General features: G+C 44.1%; 1 protein-coding gene across 1 annotated transcript in view; it reads left to right on the plus strand.

Annotated features, from left to right (window-relative positions):
• PAPPA (pappalysin 1) overlaps window positions 1-20,215 on the plus strand; it is a 243,099-nt gene extending 222,884 nt beyond the window's left edge. The window contains exons 22-23 of the mRNA XM_077769774.1: window positions 1,770-1,868; window positions 14,488-20,215. Of these exons, the coding sequence (XP_077625900.1) occupies window positions 1,770-1,868; window positions 14,488-14,595 (207 nt within the window). The 3' untranslated portion in view covers window positions 14,596-20,215. The remainder of the gene's footprint in view (window positions 1-1,769; window positions 1,869-14,487) is intronic.
• Window positions 20,216-20,754: the final 539 nt, after the last annotated feature.

Raw genomic sequence — 20,754 nt, forward strand, 5'->3', positions numbered from 1 at the left:
AGGCACACAGAAGAACCAAGGGCTTATCCTTTGTTTTTGTGCCTCTTGGCTCAAATATGAATGTGATAATGTGTTCATTATGGCAGGTGCACGCAGGGCCACACTTATTTTCATAGCCATGCGCCTGTGCACACATATATCTGAGAACAGTTCTTGCCTGTTCTTGGTTCTGTCTTGCTAAGATATTTTTTAGACCCTAACAGGATAATGATGAAATGGAATCTGGCATCATGAGTTGGGTGTGTAAAGGCCATGTGAATTTGGAGCAAAGATGCAAAAGCCAAGGATGCCACGGGGAGTAGGGGTGACTCTTTGTGGAGCTCGGTTTTCCCCATAACAGTCAGGATGGGAAGGATAGACCATTGGGTCAGAGGGGTTGTGCTGAGATGCAATGGTCTTAGCCAACTGATGACACCTTTCCCATCAGTGAGTCACTAAGCATTAGAGCTCCCACCCTGAACTTTAATTAGAGTGGTTTTACTTTCAACTGCTTTCTATATTAAAGGGTCATACAGTATTGCTTTTGATTGGGGGGAAGGGTATGCTTATTGCTTTGAGAAATCAGTGGACCAGTCCTGCCTCTCTATTCATTGTGCTGGGAGTCTTAAGGCCCAGTGAAGATGACCAAAATCCACCAAGTAACCCTTCCAGTTCACTGTGGTTTCTTAGACTAGAGCCCAGTTTTTCTCAACCCCTGACAACTGCCTTTTCACTATGCCAGTACAATCTATTCAATTTCATAAACATCTCTAAGAGCCAAAGTTATGCCCAGCATTAAAGTAGGTGATAGAGAGACAAAGATGAACTGGATATTGCCCCCATCCTCAATGAGCTCACAGTCTTACACCAGCTACCGGTTCTTAAACAGGCATTAGAAACAGTGGCTGAGTGCTCAGATGGGGAATAAAAAAGTGTTAGGGGGTTTTCAGATACTCCTGACTTTCCTGTAAGATTGCCCTGGGTTCAGATCAGTAATGACTTAACTCTGTCATCTTTTCCTGATCTTTGAAGCACTACAGAGTTGACGGAGCACAGGGAAGAAAGGCAACAAATCAGTATGTGCTAGATATAGGCTAGAATGGCAAAGAAAAAAATATGAAGCCAACTTAGATTTACATCACTGCTCTGCCCTGCCAGAGTGATCTTGGCTGAGCACCTTTCTTGCTCTGAGCCTCAGAATCTTCATCTGAAAATATAGAATAGCAAAGCTTACCTCACATGTTGTTTGGAGAACCAAGACCACAAACACATAAAGCATGTGACATCAAGTACATCTGTACTCCAGTGCCAGAGGAGAGCGAGCACACAGCGTGCACAGACTGTCATGCCAAATTCCTATGAATTCTTACTTTTGATCTTTACAATTCTGGGTAGATTCCATTCAGCTTCTATTTTATTATAAATTATGTGTCTAATTACCTACTACTGGGAAATGTAGGGGGAGAGTGCTCAAATTTCCTAATCATTTCTTAAAGTAAAATGAGCCCTGCTTTGGAAAGATGTAAGTAATCTATCCTGCAGCTTTGTGTACCCCTACCTGTGTGTCCACCAGCATAACCATAGTTTAGTCAGTGAAAACTCAGCTAGATAAGTCTTTATAAATGGTAGAAGCAATAACTGGTGCAAGAGAGTGTTGAGACTTGAAACCAGGTAGGCTGTCTGCAGAGGTTTTTAAAAGGATGAGAGATAGCTAGACAACTGCAGGGCCATCACTCACCGGCTCAGGATGCTAACAGGCCTCCTTCCCTTGCCTCTCTCCCCCTTTGTAGCCCTTCATGGGAGACAATTACTGTGATGCCATCAACAACCGGGCCTTCTGCAACTACGATGGTGGGGACTGCTGTGCCTCTACGGTGAAGACCAAAAAGGTAGGCCCCTCGGCAGCTGCCTCCTGCAGGCCTGCCCAGCTTCCCGGCTAGGATCACCCTACGTGCCGGAGAACCCAGTGCCTTGGTTGTGCCAGCACTTGCTCACAAGCTACACTGTGTTGTGCTGTATTTTTTTCCTATTCTTTTCGGCAGTAGTTGAGCTAATGTAATGTGCTGGGCCCTGGACTGGGTGGGCAGGCTCATGGATGATCTTTACAGATGTGGTTCTTTACCCTCAAAGCTAAGAGCCAGGCATGGAAGCAGACAAATACAAGAGTCATCAATACTTTGGGATGGGGAGGATGGAACTCTTTGAGGCCACAGGCCAGAGGTTGGAGAAGACTCTACAGAGGGATCAGCACGGATGCTGAAAATTGAGAGATAAGCAGGAGGAGCAGGGAGGTGGCCAGGAGAAGAATTTCTGGGGCTTGTAAAATCCTAGAGAGAAGTTTTTAGGCCATATGGCCAATGTCTAGGGCAAGAGAGAAGATGGGACATTTATACCAAGGTAAGTCATAGCCTTTGATTATTTTGTGATCTCTTGTGTATCTCACATCTAATTTTTATGAAATTAGTGGGAGTGGTCTTGGTTGTGGTTTTCTTCCTTTGCATGTTAGGATGTAATAGAAGAGATTCAAGTGTTTGTAGTAAAACATGAATATTGGACTGTGGTGTGTACCTACCAGTCACAGAAGAGTGGCCACCTCCACTCTCTTCCTGATGAGAGCTGGGGGAGAGGTAGCAACCCAAGTTGAGAAGGACTTTTGTGATGAATGAGTTCATGGGAAGCTATTTCTGTTTTTATATTCACTCATATTCTGAGCCAAAAATCATTTGAGCTCATCTCTCTCTCTCTTTAAAGAAGGGAGAACTGTGTCCCTGAGATGGGTTATAGTCAGTCTTAGCTGATGAGGTGTCTGTGATCATCTGGTCCAAACTTTCATTTCATAATGGGGGCACTGAGGCCCATAAAGGAGGAATGATTTGTCCATGGTGGCAGAGGGAGTGAAAGACAAAGAGCAAGGTTCCTGGCTTGCTGTCTAAATATCTCTATATTGTACCATCCTTAAAAGAATTAGTCCCTTTAATGATGATGCTCTGACTCTAGAATCACAGATGAACAGGGAAAGACCCAAGGAACATAATCAGAGTCCATTTTTTGATTGATGAATAGGTCTGATAGGGCTCTCTGGGATCAGCCAGTCTTGTGTGGACATTTGAGCATGCCCACCCTTTTTTGTTGTTGTTGTTTTAAGTACTGAAGGTAAACACTTTCTACCCACATACAGTTGACTAAAATCCATTTTCTATTAATGAATGAATTCCTTTTCTATTTATTCATTCATTTGTATTCATTAGTAGAAAGTGAATTTTCTTTTTCTCCCAATTATGAAACTCTACATATTCTGCTTTTCGGGAAATCCAGAAAATAGAAGAGACCATCACAATCACTGCTGATCTTACAACCCAAAACAGCTGATGCCTTCCTTCTGGAATATTTTTGTGTGTGCTATGTGTGTGGGTATTTGCGCCTGTGTGTATGTCACTGCATTTCCAGTTTGGGATCTTGTTTTGTTTTTACTTAGCAAAGGAAATCTTACACACGAGAATATGATCTGATATTATTATAAATTTCCCAGCCACAGTTTTTGCTCTTTTTTATTTATTATAGGGTTGTGATGTATTGTAGTTTGCGTAACCGTTCCCCTCTGGATATTATTTTTAACTCTTGGGTTAGTTCAGTTTCTCACAATGATAAATATTGAGAGTTGTGAATATCTTTGCACGTAAATATTTTTCTAGATCTTATTATTCCTTTACAATTGATATTTAGAATTGAAAGGACTAGGATAAAAGGTACGAGCATTTATAAGGCCCTTGATAATAACTGTTGCCAAATGAATAGCGTACAGTAGTGTCGATTTCACTTGTTGGAATGAGCCATTTTTTAACGTGAATGGACAATGAAGTTTGTGTTTTAAATAGAAGTTTGTGTAGAATTATGACACATCATTCATGTGACGCCATCAGCTGGAGTAAGAGCAGCTCCGATTAAAAGAATTTTCCTACCAACTATAACTTATATGCAAAAACATAAAAAAAACTAATTTATTTTTATTGGGAAACTTCCTTAAATGGACTGCTGTTTCTACAGAGTGCATGGTAGGAACATGAAGTCATGAGATTGGGGTTCAGGTGCAGATTCCAAATTATTACAGTCACTTGAAAAAATATATGCATGTACACCATATGGCCACTTTGGCTCTCTGTTCCTGTGCTGGGTTTCGATGCAACAATTTCAGACATTAGGTGAGTGCTGCCTCTTTAGTGGTGGACCCAGAGTCAGTTCTTTACTAGTTCTGCATGGGCTTCCTACTCATTGCTTTCCACCCACGCTATATATGTAATTTTGGCCTTTTGTGTTAAAAGATCCCCTTCTTGCAATTTAAATTGTTGATCCTTCTTGTCGGTCAGGGCTGCGGAATGCAGATGGCCATGCTTCCTTCGTTCAGTGAGATGCGTGTTCCTTGCGCATCTGTATGGGTCCAGCACTGTACCGGACTGTGTGCTGGCAGAGTCCAGACAGACTGGCGCCTGCCCTTGAGAAGCACACAGTCAATTAAGGGAGCCAGGTGTGAAGCAGTGAGGTATACAACCATGCATTGCAGTACTTTTGTGCTAAGGCAGTAAGGGAGAGGTGTACAATCTTGCAGAGAGCAGCGTGAAGGTCAGAGAAAGCTTCTGTGGAGGGGACATTTACATGGAGTCCTGGGAGTGAGCAGCTCTCCCGGAGGAGGTGAGGGGAAGGCAGAATGGAGAGGGCTGTAAGAACTACGTGGGAAGTGTGGGTTATAGGGCCTGAGCTTCTCTTGGGGCACACACGGCTTTGCCATAGTTGTTCCTTGTTCAAAGTGTTTGGGGCTTTCTTCAGATTGGAGATTCCTGGAAGTCTGACTTAGGGAGGAGAAGGGTGTCTCAAATTAAACTGACACTTCCTACCATTTAAATTCCCCAACTGAACTTCTAAGTAAACTCCAACTTCTCTAACGCATTAACACTCCCATACACACCCAACTCTGCTTCCTGCAGTAGACTGGCTTCTCGAGACAGCAGGTGAAGAAACGGGGAATGAAAAAGATACCCCTAAGTGAACTGTCGCCTCTGTCAGACATCCTGCCAGACACGTGTCCTCTGTCACCTTCTTTAGTCCCCATGTCACCCTCTGACAGGCCACTATTACCCCTTCACAGGTGAAGCAGTTTGGGCCCCAGGCACCGACAGGACTTCTGCTTGAGGTCACTTGGCCACGACTGCCAAGGCCCAAATTCGAACCCAGTTCTCCCTGGCTCACGAGCCCAGCTCTTTCTTCTGCATGGGGCTGAGTCCTCATTGCGCCTGAGCATGGCCCTCCCAGTTCTTGCTGGAGACAATTCACCATGAACCCCGACTGCCAGGGAACCTTGGACGTGGGACTCCTCCCCTTGGCCAAGGTGAAAGCAGCCTTTCCCAGCAGTGAAGACAGGGTGGGGAGTCGTCGAGGCTCCCAGCCTTGCCAGCCATCCCTGATGTCCCAGACAGCAGTTTCCTCTGAGTGGAAAAAAGTCCTGGTTTCTGTCTCCAGCTTCCACAGCAGGAAGCCTCTTATGGTAGGAGAGGGGCCAGAGGCTGGCTTCCTTCCTCTCATTCCCTGCCCCTTACTGGTGGCCCTGTTTCGTTCCTAGCTGAATGCTTGGCCCCAGCCACCCATCGTCGGGAGTTCCCTGCCCACAGGCACCTAGTCTAGCACTCAGGAACTTACTGATAGGGCAGATTTGCTTCATGCACCTTCCTCACTTAGAGTAATTCCATCAATGGAGCACATACTATGTGCCTTGTCAGGGTTAGAGCCTCTGCATATTATCTCACTCTGAGACCCCAGAAAAACCCAATAAGGTGGACTCTGTTGAAGCTCAGAGAGGGCGAACTCACTTCTGCAAGGTGACAGAGCTGTGGGTAGGATTCGGGATTTCCTGACTCCAAACCGTGGTCACTATTTTTCAAGAGCTTACGACTTGCCAAGCATCGTGGTGGCTGTTTTTGCACGAGTCATTTCATTTCATCACACGGTAGCTCCATTGTAGGTGTTGTCTTGTTATCCTCATTTTGTAGACAATGCAGATGAGGCTGAGAAGGGCCCACAGCCAGCAAGTGGGAGGACTGAGATACAAACCTCATGAGTCTAAACCATGAGGCAGCTGCCTTGAACCCCTGTTCTGAGCATCTAGATGTAATGAGTTTGCAGCTTGCCCTTCCCCTGGTGGGTGGACTTCTTCCTTCCTAATGCTCCTAGCGAAGAGTCCTAGAGATGAACTCAAGGCCCAGGGATAAGCAAGCATTCAGCATCTACTCCTAGATTTCCTTCTAGCCCACTCTCTACGTAACCCTCTTCCCAGTCACAGGCCTAGGGACTCCTGGTCCATTGGCCCGGAATGCCAGTCTGCTCCCTCCATCCTTCCTCCCTTTGTCTGTCTGTCCAGACACCAGCTGTTCCCCACATCTGCCTTGTGGGGTGACCTGGGCCCAGCTGGCAGACAAGAGCAAGACTGTGCAGGAAACTCCGTCTGACAGGGGTGACCGGTTTCCCATCCAGACACCTGTCTGCAGCGCAAGGCAGACAGGAAGGGGCAGGACTCAGCTTCTCAGCATGTCAGTTTATTATTTTCCTGTTGGAGCCTTGAGGAGTCTCGAATACAGAGCAGATTTCCAGAATGGTTGCTTCAATAATTTACCCTCATAACAAAAAAAAAATCATAACTTGAATCATTCTCAGTAAGCATGTGTTGGAGCTTTAAGGGAAGAAGGGGAAACAGCCTTAACTTATTCAACATAGCAAGGCTTTGTAAGGCGTGGTGGCCTGGAACACTAGTTATGGTCATGTTTCAGACAGCTGCTAAGGGACTAATTCTGGAAGATGTCTGGGAAGTTGGGGTGGAGTCCCAGTTCTGTGACTTAGTTCTGTGACCCTGAGCAGGCCAGTCTCACCTTAAGTTTTTTATCTCTTGACATCTGGATTAGATTCATGTCTAAGGATTCTCCACATGGCTTCCTGAGGGAATTGGCTATCAAGTCAGAATCTGAGGGCTATTTGGGGCAGAGACCAGTAGAGAGTAAGAAGAGATTAATCCCAGAAACATCTATCAGCACAGGATGGCATGCCTAACCGATGACACTGAGTATAGGGTTGCCATATTTATTTGCTAAATCTAAGCAAAAACAGTGTGGTTTCTTAGGAAAGGGCATTATACCCAAATGAAGTCCATTGGTCTAAGGAGGCTAGTGATTGTATAAGACATGCGAAGATAATAAAAATCATTAGATGGAGAGCAGCCTTGTTAGCTGAGTGGTCCATGCTAAATGGTTGGGCATTGGGTTGCAGAGTTGGTGATGTCCATCAATGACTCTTACATCTTGCCTTAGCAACTAGAATAGTCCTACTAATACAAGTCTTGTGGTATCACTCCTCTGTGCAAAGCCCTTTGGTGTCCCCTCAGTTTACTCCGAGTAAAAGTCAGTTCTCCCAATGGCCTATAAGGCCTTATGTGCTCTGCCTACCTCCATTACTTCTTTGACCTCACCCCCTACTGTCAGTAATCTCCGTCACTTAACTCTAGCCTTCCGGACTCTTTGCCATCCAGCCAGGCATCCTTCTACTTACAGACTTTGCCACTGGCTCTTTCTTTGGCCAAGAATTCTTCTCCATTCATCCAACATGACTCACTCCCTCACCTCCTCCAAGTCTTTGCTAAAGTGTCAAGTTCTTAATGAGCCCACCCTGGCCACCTTCCTTACACTATCCCTTACATACCCATTTGCTTTGGATTCCACTTTTTTTCTTTGTTTTATAACCCTTATCACCTTGGCACATACTATAAACTGTATTTACTATCTTGGAATCCCTACCCCCTTGTTGATCAAATGAACATTTCATGAGGTCAAAAATGTACATCCATTTGTTCAATGATGGATCCCTAGTTCCGAAATACCCCACTGGTGAGCATCTGCTATGTGACAGACACTGTTCTAGGCCATGAACAAGATGGACCTAGTCCCAACCATGTTGAGTTTACTTAGAGTACATTAGGTGCCAACAGAGACAGAGCAAGTGAGGGGAGTCGACAAAGCTTCCTAGAGAAGGCAACACCAAAGGTGAGACATGAAAGGTACAGTAGATCTTAGCCAGGTTAAGGGAGGAGTAGGGGGAGGGCCAGAGAGAAGGATTCGAGAGCAGTATTTCTAGCAGAGGCCACAGTCTGCGCAAAGGCCCAGACATAAGGGAGCATATTAAGGAAACTGCATTTCCCTGAGTGTGGCTAGAGCACAGTGTGAGAGGGGATGTAAGCAGTAAGAGGTAAGAAATGAGCCTTGAACTGGCTTTTATAAACCAAACCAGGGAATGGGAACCTTATCCACAGAGTCAAGGAGTGTTCAATGATTCGAAGCACTGAACTAGTCCCAGAGGATCCTAGAAGGCTTCCTGCAAGAGGGGCTAGATGTGTTTATGTTGAAAGATTAGTAAGAGATAACAAGAAGATGACTAAAGAGACTCCACTAATTCCTCCTTGTCCACCACATCACTGGCTTCTGGAGTGTTACAATTTTCCCTGTTTGGGATGTATCTTGGACACTTTTATTTTTTGAGTAAACATACATTTCATCTATAAATTGCTTTATCAAGGATCTATGTCCACAAGAACACCTAACACATGGTGTTAGAGTAGATTGGTATGAGTGTAAGTACTAGACACTCCTTTTGGTTTGATCCTATGAAAGGATCAGACCCGTCTATCCCTCAAAGTTATCATCCTCATAACCATTGTCAACATTATCATGACCGCCATCAACAACGACATCCCCAATACTGCGATTACCATCAGCCTCATAAACACCATCATGTATTGAGCACATGTTATATGCCATGTACCATGCTAGGTGCTTTACTTGAATTTTATACTTTATCCAAAATACTTCTAAAGGACAGGCCTATCATTGCCTCCATTTTACAGAGAAACTGAAGCCCCCAAAATGAAAGGAACTTGCCTAACAGCATAAGGAATCAAACCCAAATCTCATTCCGTTTTCTCTACCTTACTCTCCCCTTCTCCATATGACCACTTTATCCACATTTAAACACATCTCTGTATTCACTGACTCCTCCATGCCCTATACCAGGCATGTATCTACCCTCCCTCCAAAGAGCTTACAGAGAGTCCTTGTACTTGACATCACACCTTGGTCTACTTGATCTCATTACATCTGTCGACACTATGAAGTCCCAGAGACTCAGAGTGGTGAAGTGACTTGCCCAGGCTCCCACAGTGGGCGTGTGGACAGTCCAGGTTTTCTGGCGTTCAGCATAGGGCGTCTATTGCTCCCCACACTGTACTCTTTCTGCTTGGGACCTCCCTGTTGAGTCTGAGTCAGAAGCCCGCCCCTGCCTGTCTCCCAGCCTCAGAGGAGACCTGCAGCCAGGACCTTGTGGTGCATCTGCCTGGGCTGCATTCCTGAGCCACTCACACACACACACAGATGGAGGTGTTATCCTGGGCAGCTCACCCAGAGAAACCCCTGTGACTGAGCACCATGTCCAGTCCAGAGGGAAAAAGGAGAGAATCGTGGCCTTTAGTCATTGACCTTGTTGACAGAATCCTAGAGTGGGTGGCCAAGCCATTTATGGGATAGCTTAGCCACATGGTGCTGGGAATCCTAAATGTAAACTGGCCGCCACGGCATTTGTGCTGTGGGTGGTAGATTTTCTTGGGAGGCCATCTGGGGGGAGAAGGTAGGAAGCTGCTTGGGGAATTTCCCAGGGAACTTGGGAACTGGGCTCAGGGCTGACTTTACCAGGATAGGACCCTTTTCTCCACGCCTCAGTTTCTTTCTCTATAAACAGGGGACCCTGCCTCCTGTTCCGCCTGCCTCCTGGGGGGTCAGTGCCAAGGAGTGGTTGCAAACAGGGATGCAGATCCCAGGCCTCCTGCCAGCCAAGTGACTCACCTCTGTGCATCTTAGTTTCCTCTAAGACGTAAAATGGGGCTGGTAAGAATAGCTACCTTATTAGGGTTGCTGGGAAGAGTGAGTGAGATAATGCGCATTGGGTTAACTCAGCCAGGCACATAATAAGGGATAAAAGGCTATTGGCTATAAAAAGACACAGCAGCAGTCAGCCTGGCCAGGTTGTGAAGGAGGAGCCTTTTTACTCTCACTTGCTGAAAAGCTCTCAGTGTTTCGAGTGGACTTTAGAATCCTATACCATCTAGTTACTGACTGGTAGTGAGGCCCAGGGCAAGTTTGTTTTGTTTTAAACATTCTGAAGCCTCTATTTTCTCATCTGCAGGATGGGTAGCTAATAGTGATAGCCTCACAGAGTTGTGCAGAGTGCACTAGCTAGCATGTAGGAATTATCCGGCATGTGGAAGGGGTGCAGGAAGTGGTAGCGTGTGTGTAACGTGGTGTTCACTATGGTGAACCCAAGTCAGACCTGGGAACACCTGGGACATGGGTAGACGTCTCTACTTTTCTGTTCCCACTTGCCTGGGAGGATGCTTGTGACAAGAGGGGACCCCAAGACAGGCTCTGAATAGGCAGTGTGCTGAGATGCGAGAGGAAGGATGGGAGGAGGAAGCAAAGGGCTGTACATCTGTTCTGCACTAGGACTTCTGTGATCTGGTTATTTCATGGACTCCTCCCCAGAACCCTACAAGGTCTTTCCAAGGACCCTTGCCTTACAGCTGGGGAGATGAAGTCCCCAGGGCACTAAGGACTTGATGAAAGTCAAGCAGCACCTAGGTGGAGTCCACACTTGAACTTGTCTGCCTCCCAAACTCCCAGCAAGGGCTCAGTAAGTGCAGCTGTATTTACAAGCATGCAATGAAGATAAGGAGGCTCCAGATCTGCCTCCTGAGACTAAACCCTCTAGACTGTTATTCTGATTGCACTACTTTCCCTCAATTTCCAGACCTGTTTCTTTGGGAAAGTGCCAAAACTGCCTGGGCTGACCTGGGGAGGTAACAGAGTGGTCACACTATGCTCACTTCACCAGAGTGGCCAGACTGGCTTAGAGAAACTAACTGGTGACAGGGCCCTGCCAGCTGGTGATACTGAAGAAGCTAATAGAACTGGGGATGGCAGAAAGGGGAACAGGCAAGAGAGTTTGTGGAGAAAGCCTAAATTTCTACGCCCTTTCTGGCCACGGCTTTTGCCTTCTGCCTTTCTCAGACTGAGAAGGATTTTCAGACAGATGGGAAGATAGATAGCATTAAAATCAAATCTTAATGTATAGGTAAGGAAAGTTACTTCCCCAGAGAAGGGAAGTAACCTGTACATAGTCACATAGTAAGTGAGTGCAAGAGCAGAGACTCCCGGCTTTGTATTCTGTGTGCATATTCATGCATTCATTTGTTCCTCCATTCAAGGGTCCCTTGAGTGCCTGTTACGTGATATATAAAGACTCCAGTCAACAACAGATATGGTCCTTGCCCAGACTGAGCTGGCATACAAGTGCAGAACCATTTCATTATGAGGAGGTTGTCAATGAGATGCCATGATATGAGATGAAGATGATGATGTGATCTTTGGTTAATGAGGGAGGAGGGGAGACTTGAGACGAAGACCTGAAGATGGGAAGAGCAGCTGTCCAGAACAGAGCAGTGAGGGGAGAGGACTGTTAAGGGCTAGAGACTTGCTCAGACGGTGGTTCTCCGTGGAGGCTGTGTCATGCTAGGCAACAGGAGGAAAGGTCACAGAAGAGGGTTCATTTAGAAGAAAGCAACACTAATGATCCACACAACCTCCTGAATTTGTGTTCTATTGCAGAAAGCCTTATCAGTTCAGTAATTCCTGTTTATCTGCTGATGATATAATTATGTTTAATTTTGTAAGGTGTACAACAGTGATCTCGTACTTTGGTGTCAGTTTTTCCATAAAGTATGGATTATGGGGAAAACAAAAATAGGAAAACACTTGGAGTATATGAGGAAATAAGCCACCAAGAGTGAGGAAGAGAAGGGGACCAGAAGAGGTCCGAGAAGTGTGTGTGGAGGTCAGATTATGCAAGGCCTTAACTCTTCGTAAGGACTTTGGGTCTTATTCTAAGAGATCTGTTCAATTTTCTCCTGTGTGAGATACAGCGGGAAACTCTTTCTCTCTTAAGTTTTTTCTGTCTCTTTAAGAGAGATAAATCAGATGTGGGTCAGAGAGCCCAGTGAGAAAGAATTATAGAGAGAGCTGTGCACAGGACATTAGAGGTAACCAGATCATTCTAATGTTAGAGTGTGGGCAAGGACAGAAGAAGAGACTAGATAAAAGGATGGGTTGAGTTGAGGACACAGAAACTGCTGAAGTCAGGGAGGTGGGAGAAGGGGACAAGAGGCAGCAAAGGTGTCACCGATGGTGAAATGTGAGCGAGTGAGAAATTTGATTCAGCACAAGCATCTCCTGAGTGGGAGGCCACGTGCTGGGGCTTCTGGATGTTTGTGTTTGATCTTTACAACCATATGAAATATGCAGTATTTCTTTTAAAAAAAATCACCCTTTAATGGATGTAGAATCTGAGGGTCATGGCAGTGAAGGGATTTTCCCCAAATTGCTTGGTGACTGTGAATCCAGCAAAGAAAGAGGCTCATCCAGGCCTCCTGGCTCCTGTGATGGTACTCTCCCCACTTGACCTCAGCTGTTAGATTTGGACTTGGCTCCACCATTGGTTTCCCCACTTGGACTGGAAAATTTCCTGTGTGTCTCTTAGAGGCTGTAGAAGGATATTCTAGATGAGAAGGCACAGCCTTCACAAAGGCATGACAACTAGGTAGTAAGTGTCCTAAACAGAGAACAACAAGTAGTTGTAAATAGAAAGACACTGCATGGAAGAAGCATCTGTGAGAACGCTTAGCATTCTTGTGAATGCATATGAAGTTTTTAAATGTTTGTTTATTTTTGAGAGTGAGAGAGCACTAGTTGGGGAGGGGGAGAAGGAGACAGAGGATCCAGAGCAGGTGTGTGCTGACAGTGGAGAGCCCAATGTGGGGCTTGAACTCATGAGCCATGAGACCATGTCCTGAGCTGGAGTCTGACGCTCAACCGACTGAATCGCCCAGGTGCCTCTGAATGCTTATGAATTTAAATTGAAAAAAGAAACAGAGATGTGCTAGTCATGGGTATGATGAAAGAGTCAGAGAGAGGTGGAGAAATGAACAGACATTCATTCTGTGGCTTAAGCTCCGAGAAAACAAGCATGAACAAGACAGTCATGGTTCCTGCCTCATTGAGGGAGAGTGATGAGGAGAGATCTGTCAATTGATGGATTGATCCATCGATGCACTGAGCATATGCCAAGAACTGTGTGCTACATGTTTTTCATCATCAACCTCAGGAGGTATATGCTTTCATTATGCCCATTTAATGAATGAATGAACTGAGGCTCAGAGAAGTTGTCACATGCTCAAGGTCACACAAGTAGATAGAGGGCTGGGGCTTAAACTTCAATTTTCCATTTTAAATCACTGCAAAATTGCAGGATTGAAAGAGGTTGGGAGGGAAGGCAGGCAGGCCAAGAAGCAGAGAGAAGAGATAGATACACAAAATGAGTGAGTCCACAAGCTAGGAGGACAGAGATGTTCCCTGAGACTGTGCAAGCACTTGGAGACCCTGCCTAGGCAGAAGGCAAATGAGGTCATTAAACCCATCTGCGCAGATGGGGGCCCCCTGGGAAAAGTTATATGCAAATACCATGATGCAATGAGGTGAAATCTACTTGAGTTAGCCCAGGCTGGGTCTGGCTCAAGCCGGGCCTGCACTGTGCTCTTTGAGAAGACAGGTCATCTGCTGCATGGGGAAGACATTCACTCTTTCAGTTTCTAGAAAGGAAAGCCAGATCAGGGTCACAGAGCTTGTGAAGGGATGGACTGGGAATGAAAACTCACTCAGGCTCCTCCTCCCCATTTTTTAAAAAAAGTTTTTACATTCCCCCCCCCCAGCTTTTATGTGTATAACAAATCACGTTGTACACGTCTCACCTTTTCTTTCTTACTTAAAATCTGATCCTGAGAGCCTTCAACCAAAATTTGGGATTTATAATTATATTACCATTTTACATTACAATTTTTCAGCCATGATTTCATTCAGCCCTTAGAGTTCACAGTACAAAGTGAGGCCAATGATACCACTTCTACAGCTAAGAACCTGAGGCTCAGAGAAGAGCTGCTTATCCTACTTTAAATACCAGATCTGTCACTTATAACTTTGGGCAAATGCCTTCCTCTTTCAGAGAGCCTCAGTTTCCCTGTCTGTAAAAGGGTGATTGTTTGTTTTAGTCAATCTTGCATCACGGTACAACATCTTACAGAGTTGTCAAAGGATTTGGTGTTTTCCTGTTTAGAAAGTGCCTGATCCATAATAAATGCTGTTGAAAACGGAAGGTGCTATTATAATGACCGTGATCATTTTGATAAAAGTTATTACAGGGCTAGCAAGAAGCAGAGCTATGACTTGAACTTGAGTCTGCTGCCCCTCCCCTTCAAATACAGTCATTGGAAAACTGTATCAGATCCAACCACCTGGCTCAACTCTTCTCTCTTTCTCTTTGCAGGTCACCCCTTTCCCTATGTCCTGTGACCTACAAGGTGACTGTGCTTGTCGGGACCCCCAGGCCCAAGAACACAGCCAGAAAGACCTCCGGGGATACAGCCATGGCTAAGGAAGGATAAGGAGTTGACAAAGAATTCCCAGCGCCAGGACCCGCATCCCTTTGGTATTGATTTCACAGTCAGCTGCTCAACGGAATGGCCTCCCCACACCAGGGATCCTTAGCACCCAACCGGTCTGCCTTTAATTTCACCCAGGAAGGACTCATAGTAGGGGCGCATGAACCAAGTCTCACCATGTTGAAGGATGGAATGGAATCCCATCCCATAGTCTTATATGGATTGCAATAGAAGTATGCAGTTCCAGAGCCTAAAATTCTAATAATTTGTCACACAACCACAGCAAGAAACATGTTATACAGTTAGTTAGGAGTGTGCACATATGTGGTTAGTACACATGCATGCATACGTACCCCAAACGACATCTGTGTGAGGGCAGTTTTGGAGACTGAGTAGAGAGAGACTGGGACAAACTCAGCCTTTCCTTTCCCAAGCTCCTAGTCAGTACTGTCCTTGGGAGAAAAAAAAGAGTTGCAGAAACTGCTAAGACCAAGTGTTGTCAAGATAGCTTGTACTCGGAGGCTTGGAACATGTAGGGCATGCACTGTTGTGCAGTGCTTTGAGATCAGAAGTGAAATGGGCTCTGATCACCTACCTTCTAGGGAAGTAGAACCCAGGACGAGGTAAAGAATCCGAGGTATGCAAAGCCCCCTAATTCTTCTCCCATGGGGGGATTTTACCCCAACTCCAGGGTTTAAGGCCAAGCTGGAAATGGCATAGGGTGGCACTGTCAAGGTATTATAACAGTCCCCTGCTTGAGGCCATAATATCCCTCCAGAACCCACCCATTCCCCAAATCTTGCCTTGGGACCACATTCGCTGCTACTTTTCCTGCTGCTCTATCCTATACATTGAGTACCCCCAAGATGGTAGGACTAGGTTAGGAAAACCCCACACAACCAAACAAAGAGTCTGCCTTAAAAGTGACCCACATCTTCCCACAGCTCCTCACCTAGCCCTTCCACAAGAGAAAAACCCTCATTGGCCCATGTGGTGAGAAGTTAAATCCCCATGGGTGGGCTTCTCATCCTGGGAGTGAGTAGAGGGACTAGAGAAACTAAAACCCTCACTGAGAGTCCAGAATGTCTGAGCCAGTGTTAGATTTTATAATCAAGTGGACCAGTGTTAAATGTCTGTGATGCTGGGGCCATCCAGAGACTGCTGGAATTGTGAGGACTCTTGAGTTATTCCTTATCCTTATCCTGATCTGGCCCTCCAGGCTAGATCAGGCTTTGGTGCTGAGGACCTCACTGTTGCCCTGGGCAGCATTCTAGAACAGAGAATCATTTTGAATATGATTAACCTGAACTTGAGGGCCCTCAGAGGGAAGCCAAAGAGTTCACAGCATCAGTCCCCAACAACCAAACATGGTCATCATGTTTTTCACATAGTCTTCCAGCTACCAGGCCTCCCATTACACCTGTGGTTGGTCAGCCCTTCCCTCTTACCCAGGTTCAGCCTCCAAAAGTTGAGAGAAGGGTAGTCCATTGCATGGCCCCTACCTCACTGGGGTCCTCTTTGCCTGTTTTCCATCAGTTACTTGTCCACTCCTTTTGAATTAATATGGGAAGAAATTAATACAGAAAGAGGTGGAGAGAATGGTCAAGCTGGACATAATTTCTAGACCTGGAACTGAGAAAATGAGGCAGTAGTAGAGTATCACATAAGTATCACATAAAGATCGATGTAAATCATTCATCTCAAATCCAGTGAAAACAACCAACAAAAACGAAGTCTAGCACCTGAATGGGGAACCCCAGGCCTGTGTGCTGACTCTCCTCATTCCTGTATCTGAGGCAGTCATTATGAGTCAGTCATAGTCCTTTCTCCTCTGGGGACCAAAAATAACTTCAGGAACCTTCTTACTGTATTACTCCCAATAGCAATTACCCGCTGACCAAGAGCACTTGAGAAGACATCTATCAATCAGCCAGTATATCAAGGTGCTTTTCGCACAGGTGCCCACAAATGAGGATACAGTGCTTACATTGGTATGGCTCATACCGTATTCCAAACTCTGAGACTGGCTTCTGGAATGGAGACGTGGCCACCATGGTTAAGGACAGGCTCAAATCCTTTGTTTCCTTCTTATAAACTCATATCTCATTTACATTCAGAGCATTTTCTGTAGTTACCAGGGCCAGTCCTTAGCAAACCAATCCTAAAAATCAGAAGACTTGATCCCATTTTGTACTCCCTCCAGTATCTTAGAACTCTTGCCAACTTCTAAGGCCCCTCCCTTGCCGTAGCTGAGTTATCAACATGTGTGGTCAGCTGACAAGACATGAACTAAGAAAGGTAATGGTGTGGACCCTCCCAGTTGCTCTATCACGCCTAGAAGTAGTGCAAAAAGCCTTGGAGACCCCACGGCGCCATTACTAATGGTGGGGTTGCAGGAACCACAAAAAAACCTCACCAACTTCCCTTAAATTGTCTTCCTTCACTCTCCAACTGAGCAAAGTTTCCTAGAGGCTGACTTTTATCTATCTTCAGACTCAGGTTGAGTTGAGCAAAGAACCACCCAGTCTCCTCCTCACCATCTATCATCCCCGTTACTCATAATGATATTAGGCAAGATAGGCTACCTGATGACCAGCCTCAGCCTCAGGCCCACATGGAAGGCCCTTCTCAGAACTTAGTGAAAGTGACTCAGTTCTATTTGTGCAAGGCACTGATTTCAGTCTTCATTTCCTTTCTGGGAATGAACTCATTGTCTTATCCCTTTGATGATCTCCTGCTTAGGAGAATGGAGTACTCACAAGGAGGCAGATCTGAAGCACTGTTGTGTGTCAGCAGCACAGGGGCCCTAAAGCAGTTGGGGGTCTGGGTTGGAGAAGTATTAGCCTGTTGGCAGCAAGAAAGAAAAGATGAGGAAGACGGTTCTCCAGACCTTGTTTTGGGAAGCCTTCCCAAGCCACAACCCTAACTGCATGCCTAGAGGACTTGCATTACCCCCATATTCTGTGCCAAGCACCTCTTAAGGGAAGAGAGTCCTTGGGAAGTCCGTTTTGGTGGCTAAATTAGGGTGGTAAGAAAGAGAGCGATCATAAATAGTAGGGCATTGAAGGTGGAGGGTATCGGCTGCTACTCTAGGCTTCAGCATTTTGAGTCACTGCCTAGACAATTCTCTTGGCCTTTTTCCCACCTTGGCCAATGCTTAAAATGCTATTTGTTGAAAATAATTCTTTCAGACAGATTTCAGCTACCTCCCTTCCAGGTTCAATTTAACTTGGTTGTAACTGTCAATTTGTTATAGGTCTTACCTGTGTTTTAGAAAGAAAAAGAAAGAACAGAAGAAAGAAAAAGAAAGGAAAGGAAGGAGGAAAGGAAGAAAGGAAACCATAAATTCAAGTTAACAGTTTTGAGGTTTTATGTTTTGTGGTTGTTTTTTCTTTTTTCTGGAACTACTTCAAGTGGGAAAATAAAAAGAATAAACGGATGGTAAGAAAGCTGTACAGATAGCGATTGATAGAAAACAAAGAGATTAAAAGGAAATAAAATGCATGATTAAAAATAAGAATTAAAAAAACACTATTTTTGTGCTTCCTAAAGGGAACTGTTTATTCTACAGACTGAGTAGGTAGACACAAGCATAAAAACTTCCCTAGCAGGAGACATAAAGCGGCATCCTATAATGCTGTTATTTTCTGTACATTGTGGTAGGTCCAGAAATAAGGCATCTTCCCCCTTGATATGTAGTTGTTGTTGCTGGGGGAGAATTTTGTCTATTTGTTTGGTGGCAATCAGTGGTAGCCGGGAGTAGGGAGGGCTGGAAATTGGTTTTACCTAATATTAAGGGTACATAGTGTGTTGTGCTTTTCACGTTATGAAATGTTTGTATTTACCAGTAGAGCACTGGGCTTTATAAAGACTGCACTTAGAATCACACTGCACGATCCACTTTCCTAAAAAAGCTGCTACATGACCAGACAGGTAATTCCCATGGTGTTTGAGAAACAAAACAAAACCAACCAAGCAATCAGCAAGCGTAAACACTAAATAGCAGATGAATAAAAGCCTATTCTTTAAACTTATTTACATTTTGCCAAATTCCTACCAATGGTTTGATCATTAAAAGAATGATATAATAGCCGAGAGAGGAGTTCTGTCTCCAGAGAAAGAACCTGGAATTCTTGACTCCAGGCTTCAGTTTGCTCAGTGATCTTGAACAAGTCATCAACTAGCTTCTCCATTTGCCTCAGTTTCTCCAGCTGCAAAATGGGGATGATACTACTTACCTACCTCACAGTGGGATGGCAGGGGATGGTGAGGCCCTGAGGTTTTAAAAGGGGCTGTGGCATCTGTGAGAGACACAAAGTCCATGGGTTACTTTTCAAGAATGCACAGGACCACTGGCCATTTAAGAAAGCCAGGGAGTGCTCATGTGATATTTCAAGGAATAAAGCTGGAACTTCTGGATTTTATAATCCACCTCAAGAGAGAGAGGATTGTATTTGGGAATATTTCACTCATACGTAAATTGGATTTTCTCCCCCTGCGCTGGCCTTTACCAGTTCTAGAATCATCTGATTAAAAGCCAATTACATCTTACAGTGTAAAAGTCAGTTTACTGTGTCTCTTCAAGACTTATGGGCCATTTCCATCCTCACAGAGGAAGGGAGTCAATAAAATCTCTTCTTCTCAGACTTCAAATTCCACATCAAGTGTTCATTAAAAGAAAATATGGCATTCTGAGTGCAAACAACTCGGGGCTTCTTAAACTAATACACCAGCAGTCAGTGAGGAGAATTTTGAACAATTATTGAGTTGCTTTCTTGGGTCTCTATAATCAATAACTTGTCCGCAGATATCTATCTATATAAAGATATTATATATAAATATATATTTACATATATATGCACATGTATATATAGTTGTACATATATGTGTGTATATATATACTTAAATGTAATATTTACAAAATAAAACTGTGATCTCGTCTAGAGAAAATGTATTCACATTACAAACTGCTCTTCCATATTTATGTACTCTATACCTTTTTATTATTGTTATAATTATTATGGGTATTTCTAATTGTTATGATGTTGAAATCTGTTCGGCACCTTCTGGAAACTACCAAAAATGATTCTCCATTGAAGTGCTTAAAAATCTGTTCTCATGAGAATTCTACTGGCCTACTACTATTAAAAAAGAAAAAAAAAAATCTAAACACCAAAACCAAAACACAATTCCAATCCTTTTTCTGTACCTCACGCGCATAAATTTGCTGCTCCTATTTTGGGTTTTATTTTTTTTTTCCTGTTTGTGTGTTTTTATGGATCTAAGTTAAGTCTTTCAGCAATATATAAAAATGTAAATAGTAAACTTTATTTATTAAGAATGTCATCTTTTTTAATTTATATTTACACAATTGTTCATCTAATTTATTTTTTCTATACGGTTTTAAATACTCAGACATATTTTGCTGTTCATGATATTTTTATCCTGTTCTCATGGATTTGTGTTTCCATACTGTTTTCTCTGGTCTCAATTACAGGTTGGATCTCACACACAAAAAAATAATGTCAAAGACAGAAATATTTTGCCACTGTTGATTACTATTCCTTAAAATTATATATTATGAAAATATATAATAGCTTGTATGCTTCAGTATGTAGTGGTGTGGTTTGTGTGTGTTGTGGAAATCTAAAGGACCCTCATGTGTACACACTCACGTGGATGAGAACCCCAGGGTCTGGAATGAGATCAATGGTAGCATGAGGTTGAATTCAATACACACCTGATTTTCTATACAAATAACTCCTGGAAACATCTGCAGTTTGCATATGCAAAAACTGAAAAACATTCTCACATGTTAAAAAAAAAGTTCACTTTTTAGGGAACTGAATGAAACAAATATATAGGACAGTTATATCTAGCATTTTTGGATATTATCTTCAACAATATACTTCCAGCATATTATTTTCATATTTTTCTTCATAATTGAGTGCTTAGTCATCTGGTTCATCAAATGGACCCACAGTGGAAGCTGAAGTTTTGCTGTTTTTGATCTGCCTACTGGATCCCATTTTTCATCTTATCACCACTTAGTAGCCATGTGATGTTTAGAAAGTTACTTAATTGCTTTAAGATTTAGTTTTCCCATCTGTAAAATGGAAATAATAACAGGACTCACCCCAGTATGTTGTTGA

The sequence above is a fragment of the Crocuta crocuta genome, unplaced genomic scaffold (assembly GCF_008692635.1).
Source record: "Crocuta crocuta isolate KB4526 unplaced genomic scaffold, BGI_CrCroc_1.0 scaffold95, whole genome shotgun sequence".
In the NCBI taxonomy this organism is placed as follows: Eukaryota; Metazoa; Chordata; class Mammalia; order Carnivora; family Hyaenidae; genus Crocuta; species Crocuta crocuta.